The 7,579-nt window shown below is 38.3% G+C and overlaps 2 protein-coding genes across 7 annotated transcripts in view; one reads left to right on the top strand and one right to left on the bottom strand.

The window, feature by feature from the left end:
* LOC101243197 (roundabout homolog 2-like) overlaps positions 1 to 4,041 on the top strand; it is a 41,961-nt gene extending 37,920 nt beyond the window's left edge. For 3 of the 6 annotated variants that reach the window (XM_026840571.1, XM_026840570.1, XM_026840568.1), the window contains 6 exons: positions 38 to 64; positions 274 to 384; positions 828 to 958; positions 1,155 to 1,285; positions 1,857 to 2,568; positions 2,639 to 4,041. In XM_026840571.1, the coding sequence (XP_026696372.1) occupies positions 38 to 64; positions 274 to 384; positions 828 to 958; positions 1,155 to 1,285; positions 1,857 to 2,568; positions 2,639 to 2,880 (1,354 nt within the window). In that variant the 3' untranslated portion in view covers positions 2,881 to 4,041. The remainder of the gene's footprint in view (positions 1 to 37; positions 65 to 273; positions 385 to 827; positions 959 to 1,154; positions 1,286 to 1,856; positions 2,569 to 2,638) is intronic. The other 3 variants (XM_018817564.2, XM_018817563.2, XM_026840569.1) reach the window with 2 other exon arrangements.
* A 587-nt stretch (positions 4,042 to 4,628) lies between these two features.
* LOC100179411 (uncharacterized protein C4orf45-like) lies at positions 4,629 to 6,539 on the bottom strand. Its single transcript, XM_002127886.3, has 2 exons — positions 5,238 to 6,539; positions 4,629 to 4,886 (listed from the first exon to the last, which is right to left on the bottom strand). Exons 1-2 carry the CDS (start codon positions 5,374 to 5,376, stop codon positions 4,651 to 4,653), a joined length of 375 nt encoding a protein of 124 aa, XP_002127922.1. The 5' UTR covers positions 5,377 to 6,539; the 3' UTR covers positions 4,629 to 4,650.
* Positions 6,540 to 7,579: the final 1,040 nt, after the last annotated feature.

Here is a 7,579-nt window from a genome sequence, read left to right as displayed (position 1 = left end):
CGTACTTACCAACTGATACTGACACTGGAATCGGAAGTTTACAGCAGACACCTTCTCCAGCTAGGTAGGCTGAATTTAATTTGGATTTCGCATTTGCTGAGCTGCCTAAAGAACTTGTTATAGGACATTTACCATGATGTGTTACAACAATTTTACTAAATTTTACAAGACATGTATGTAACTTTAGACGAAAATCTGCTCATAATAAAATAAACGCCTGAGACATTACCTTAATAGCTCTCCTAAACAACTTAATAACGTAAATGTTTCCAGCAGAGCAGAAGACATGCGCCACTCCCCTACCCCACCCACTCCTCCAGTCAGAGGAGCCTCCGCTTTTTCTTACGGACAAGGTCACCCAGCGTTGCAATTCGACCGTAACCGGTAAATAAACTGTTATATAACTCCTGTGTAACTTTTAACACTTGATATATACAGAACCTCTGGAATAATCTGGGATACCGTTAGTGCCCAAATCCTATAGTTCCTGAACGTGTTTTTAGCAATTAACAACGATTGTATGAGTCGTGTGGCTACGATTGTATAACTCTGTAAATATTTTCAGTTTACTAAGAATATGTCCAATCTTACCCCGATCTACTATTTATATAGGCCATATAGGGTGTTTTAGGAATTAAGAGCGATATATTTAAGATTTCATTCTTTTGCGTTGCATTCGCCTGCAAGTCAAAATAAAAAAACGTATATTTTCCTTAAATTACTTAATCGAAATTCTAAAGACTTTGGTGTTCCTACATTTAAAACACCAATACACAGATGCCATTCAGTGTTTTCTTGTATTAGTCATAAACCTTACTTATTTTCAGCGACCCTTCACTAAACCCTGGCTACTTGGCTGGACCTTCTGAAGGTGATTCCGAAGCTGAGAACGACCATGTTGGACAACTTAGAGTTCGGACGTTCAGCAATGAAGCTGATCCAAGGAACAGCATGGCTGGTATGTTAATGGTGTCTTATTAATTCTATTTTAAAGAACGGTGTAATGGAAAATGCCATTCGACTTTTTTTTATAAAAAAGTATAAATTTTAAAAAAGTGTGAGCTTTTTGTTTAATATCGATCCAAGTTTAGGTTGTATTTTTAGATTAAAACTTCTCGAGTATTCCGCATTAAAAATGTCTTATGATTCACCAGTTTCCGGGGTCTCAATGATGAACGCTTTTGGTTCTGAGTCGGATGACGGAGACAGATCATCGGAGCGAGATTCACCAGTCTCTGCCCTGTCAGATGACGATGGATCATTGCAGATGGAATCAGCATCACAGGTTCGTAATAAAACGTTATGGTTTAGTAGGTTGTGTTAAAATGGCTCTTTTCATTCTCTTTTATCGTCCCATTTGATAGAAGTATGTTTACAGGATTTTATAATATATGCTTGCCAAAATAGAGTTGTTACCTGGTGTAATCGGTATTAGGAAATATAGGTTATTGTGTAGGAACAATATCCACCTTACTCTACAGTACTAATACTACAACATAATATATGGCTTGAAACACTGAAAACATGAATCTAGATTGAGAGTATTAGGTTAAAATGCTGTACGGGCATTCTCTTTACTGTTTTTCGCAATAAATTATTACGTTTGAACTAATAAAATTAAAATAGACGTACGTAATTGGTTTGTCCACTAGCTATAGGTTAATTGACCATGTTTTTTAACTATTAAATAGTACGAATGTACTGACCCTAAACGTGTTTTTATCTATATCGTTTTGCCGCTATATGCTATTTTTCATTGTGCATTTTTCCTAACCTTCATTGATTAACCGTAGAAACAGTATACGTTCTGTATTTGTTAAGATTTGTTGTAATAATCAAGTATTATGTTTTTACAGGTCGGACAAAATTTAATCCGAGATGAATCCCCAATACGGCCCAACCCTCAGCCGCGTATATTTAAACCAATTCCAACAGAAGTTTCACCGAGTCGACCTTACACACAGCGCTTCCGCAGCAGTGAAGAAGAACCGCTCATAGAAAATGATAACTGTTTGTCGCCCACTAAAAGCAAAAGTGGAAGAAAAACCGGATCTAAGCCGCGGAGAACAAACAATAAAAAGAATTCTGCCGGAAACTTGGCCAGAATGAACAGCGCGAGCAGCTCTTCGTCGTCGTATCTTCATAACACTGGTGACAGTGGCATGAGTGCGGGGGTCGGCTGTTCTACTGAGCATAGCAGTCTTAACAGCAACTCCAGTGCAAGTAGTGGTGCTAGTAAATCTATTGGGTCAAAAGTTGGCCGATCAAGAACTGCTGGGAACCTTTCGTCTTATGACGCAACACCCACGAACGAAGGCGACGGACTCGTTGAAGTTGATTTTAAACGGGGTGTCCGAGTTCACGACGGAAATTATTCAACACCGGTGTCACCCACCACCAGCGGCGTGTCGGAGCAGAGCGGCTACGTCAGCACGGCTTCAAGCTGTTGGCAGTTCCAGCAAGAACCTCAATCCCCCACAAAACACAACACACCCAGACGACCTCCAAGAATGGGAACTGGAAAGCGGTTGGCGATTGCCAGCCCACAGCGCCCAAATGATTTTGCCGGTAAGCAGGCAGCTGTGTTTTAAACTTGCCGCAATCTCTATGAGGTATTGAGATTGTTGTTTTTGGGCAGATCGCAGCATCAAGTCCCCGGGACACTATATGAAAAGCCCTGATCGAAACACTGCCTATCACGATTACGATGATGTCACTCCTACCCGGAACGCTCTGGATGACGGAAATGATCAGTTTCATTCAGGTCGAGGTGCGTTCATCGTCGGCAAATTGGGTCGAGAATTACCGCAGGAATTATCCGATGTTCCCGAGGTATCGACGTCAGATTTTTGCGAAGATTATAGCGACCAAAGTCAATAGTCTTGCGGAGACTGCAAAACTGATTCTATTTTTCTTTGGAAAATGGATAGATACAGATGGAACGAAACACGTTCCGCGAGCAAACTGTACCGCAAGGTCCCCACAAGATTAAAGTCGATGGTAACGGACACGGCCGTGCAATTACCTAAATAAGGCTGTGTATTCATTGCAAAAGGAAAAAGTTTCACGTTCGAAACTTAATGCCCCAAAGTCGCCTTGCTGCTACCCACCTATTACCCAAAGCAGGGCGTTGAATTTTTTAATTTGATTTTTTTCTTTTGTATCAGAGTTTGCTGTTTCAACGTCGCGAGTTCCATTGTGTGTTGAGTATATTGTTTCTATGTTTTTGCTTCACTCCATGCCGCTGTAGACAAATCCTTTTGCAGAAAAACACTTCATTTGATGCTTTTGTCCAAATTAGCTGTCCTGCACTGCAAGGGTGAGGTCGCAGCACGGCTTGCCACGCCTTGAAACGTGGTATTACGGCCAGGGTTGGCCCATTACCCGAAATCATCTTCCGTTGCTATGATTGTAAAATTCGGATGCACAAGATGGTTACTATAGGTAGCTATATCCATTTACAGAAAACTCCAACTTAAAACCTTTTCTGATACGACATCATAAGTCGTTTTGACGAATGGCGAGTTTATGTTTCTATTTTAATTCTAGCTGCAAAGTACTGCAACTGCTGTTTTTCGCTTCAACTGCCGATAGAATTCCGTTGAATTGTGCTTACTTAGCCGCGATTCGACAGATAGCCGCTCGAATCACTTTAACTATATTCTGCATGGCTTTAACTGTACACATGCTCATTTTCTCAATCGTTGACTTGTACTTATAGATCGCCTTGGTTAGACAAAGCACAACTTTGACCGACGACGTACATATTACTAACTGTGTGACTGCTCTTACTTAGGTGTTGCCTACTATTGAGCAATCTTTTTGTTTTCCGGCCTTCTCATGCCAATGAAATATTTGCAGTGTTTGCAAGCGTTTCTTATAATACGGAATTCGTCCGTAGTTTGAATACGCAGGACTCTTGAGGGTCGCAGTTAACTTTCATTTCCGTGTCGTTTATATTTATTTGTAAATGTAGATTTCTTTTTATGAAGCATCCACTTTGCCGAACGTTTTTTCTGTTCAATAAACTACAAGCGATAAGTACTGCGTGTTTTAATAGTAATAAGTGTTTTTTTCAATGATAGCTGCAACTCTAACCGCACAGCGCATAGTACTTGATTCTAGAGTCTAGATGATAGTGAGTTCGAAGCTCGATGCTGCCATAGCAGGTTCGCCTCGGGCGTGATTGGGTATGACAATATTAATACGATAATGGTATATTTAGTGGTTAAAGAAAACATACAGACAAGAACAATGCAAAAGAAACAAAAAGTCACATATCAAGTATATGTTCTACTTTATAGTGTATAAAAACTTTTGACGCGTATTTTAGTTTGTTATTCGCATTTTAGCCGAGTAAATTTCGTTTACTGCAGTGCGTAGATATTTAACCAATCGTTTTCGGCGCTGTAGCCTGATTGCAATTGGCGTCGGCGTTTTATCAATCATAGTACCGTTTCGCCGCTGTTTGTTTGGAGGCAAGTTTTTGTGTCTGCTTTATGCTGTACGGTTATGTTGCTTTGCTATTTGTATTTGTGGTTTGTGGTACTGCTTACTGTGGCATTTATAACATATAGTTTACAGATAGATGCAAAACCTTGTTCGTCAAAAATAAATGTACCAGGATAGTTGGTTTTATGTATTTTATTGTTATCGTCTACCCGGTGAAATGACAACAGGCAACACTGAGTTTCGTAGCAGTGTTGTCACGTTCCATCCGATCTCTCCAACCCGCTTGTGACGCATCTCACACTTGGGGGCGCTGGAGGTGCATGGTCGGTACAGATATTCAGCACCGCTAGTAATTTCCCGTGAAAGGGGTGCAATTCCAATATACCGACCTTGTTCTTCAACTTTTACGCGGTGGTTCAATGCTCCGGACGGCCCTGAGGTAAACACGATAGTCAGTTGTTGGTTTTCTCCACATTGTCTTCGAACTGACTGTTATTATGGGACCGGCGCCGTGACAAAGTGTATAATTCTACTGCTTTTAGCCTAGAGGTCATGGGTTCGAGGCTTGATACTTCTATACCTCAGTGGTCCGTTATGAGTAGTCCAAATTTTCAGCCATACATTCAAAAAAATCACACACAATAATTACTTAGAAGTTTCATCATAGTATACTGAAGTGTACTATGGTTTCATATACGTGGTAACTCGTAATAAGCGGGCACGAGGTGTAAACAGAATGTCAATTTTATAAAGTTTTTATTCCTTCTTATTTATATTAGAATCACCTGTGTAAAGCATTCTTCGACCGGTCGGTTTTATACTAGAAGGATAATTATACCTCTTTGTGACGTCATCAATGGAGCCAGAAGAACCGCTGGTTCGTGATGAACAAGCGCTTTGTACAGGTCGAGGTATAACGCCCATTTTAACCTAAACTGTCGTACAGCTGCTGTGTTTTTATTAAATAGTAATTATTATAAACTAATGATAAAAAAGGCTGCAAAAAATATAAAACGCCATGTTCTATATTTTTGGCTGACCTAGATTATTTAGCAATGACAACACGCAGTTAAACACACAAATGTGCACACCATCCGGCTTCGTAGCACAGAAGTTATGACTTTCAAGACAGGTAACGCGATATGCAACGTCACAATGCGTCTGTATGATCGGTTCTGCCCTCTTTTGTTTACGGCACAATAACTGATAGCGATCACGTGACATTAAGTGTTATTAAATCAGTAGGGTATTTTTGTAACATATCACGAAACCCACATTTCTAACAATAATTGAACCTATTTTAGTATTTTTTTACAGTTATTGCATTATCTCAAGTGATGGCTGTATATATGAGGTGACCAATCGCGTGACCCTTGAAGTCTATGCAATGCACAAATACTCACGTTTTATTGTGTGACAATTAGTGTTGGTTAACACTAATTGTCACACAATAAAACGCGAAAATTGCTATATAAAGCTAATTACGTATATACACACATTATGTATAAAAACATGCTTTATGTTGCTTGAGATTAATTTTTCCTATAAAAGTTTGGTTGCCCCTTTTTTGAACAGTTAAATTTATTAGTTTAATTCATAATTTAAATAAGTCTAATTAATTTAATACGATCATGGCCAACAAGGTACTATTTTGGGGAAGTCCCCAAAGGGGATTTTGGAAGAGTCAAAGTAACATATTATTTATCGAATAACTTATAAAATTTAAGCGAAATCGAAAACTTTTACCCGCGGTAGGAATAAGTTCCGTATTCCCGGGATAAAACCAACGGTGGATAGTTTAGTAAAATTCGTTTGCAGGAGTTGCTTATTAATCGTTCGTTAAACAATGTGTCCCGTAATGTACCGTACTAACGCCGAGTCCCGTATTTCCCCACCCTATATAAATGCAGGGATCAATGTGGCCTTAGCCTATATACATCGGCATATAATCAGCACAAAAGCATCGTTTTATAACTTCATGGCAAAGAAACTATAGCACAAACCATCAATGTCCACCGGGGTTACTATAGGTAGGGTAAGTGTAATTTATTTTGGATATTTCGAACGTAATATAAGAAGTTATTTTATCCCCAGGTATTCTTTTGCTTATATGGATGATGAAGCAATTTCGGCATTCATGGTACTCCAGATTATCATAGTGGTCATCTCTTCTTTAGCCTACACGACGAGGTGTTAAATCCTTCAACGACATTTCCGAGCCTGTTAGCATATTGTGCATCTCTTTAATATCTGGTGACTCGAAAAAACAACAGTAGCAGCGTCATCTTTGTTACAGTTTACACTAACGCTTGTCTCATATTGATCGTATCTTCTTTATTCTTGAGTTACAAGAACATCTCTTCAAACGAAGGCTCGTTTCTCCATAGTCGCGCCCATATCTTTTGTACGCACAGTTTTAAAACAGCTTTACCTACCCTTGTATTTGTATGTACTTTACGCCATTATTTAAATAGAGTTTTGAAACAAAATTGATTAATATTTCGATAATAATATTTTTTTTTTACTTGTGTCTGGTCTTACCAGAAAGCTTTATAAAACCATTCTTATCAACTATGGTAAAATTTTAGGTCCTAATAGTGGCGTATTTTTTCAATGCTTTTAAATTCAAAAACTAAAATAAAGTTTTATTTATGGCGCGTTTTATAAAATGTCTATGGTTGATGCCACAGACAGGATGCCATGGCGTTTGTCATGTCGGTGGTGTTAAAAGTAAAAAGTGAAAGAAGAAAAGACAAGTTAACTAAATTATAGGGAAAGAATATTTATATTTTTAAAATGTAAGTCTGCCTGTTGTTTTTATTAATATTGGGTATGTATGATGCAGTTTATTTTGAATCAATTGTGTTGTATATAATGTTAACGCTAACGGCACAACGCGTCCAAAAAAATAGAATTAATACAACCTGCAGGTTACTTTTGTAGTAAATCGTATTGTTGTTTATTAAAGTTTTTAAAATGAACTTAAAAGTAAAATTTAAAAAACAGACTTAAATTGTTGTTTGTATGACTAGAAATCAAGAAATGTAGCAACGTTATGCAAATTTGTTCTCAGTTTTTTTTGGGGGGTATTCCAATAAAACTAACCATTTTGTTAACTTTTAGCATA

Source organism: Ciona intestinalis, chromosome 2, assembly GCF_000224145.3.
Source record: "Ciona intestinalis chromosome 2, KH, whole genome shotgun sequence".
Lineage (NCBI taxonomy): Eukaryota > Metazoa > Chordata > Ascidiacea > Phlebobranchia > Cionidae > Ciona > Ciona intestinalis.
Note: the sequence above shows the minus strand (reverse complement) of the source record. Positions and strands in the feature narration are given on the sequence as shown.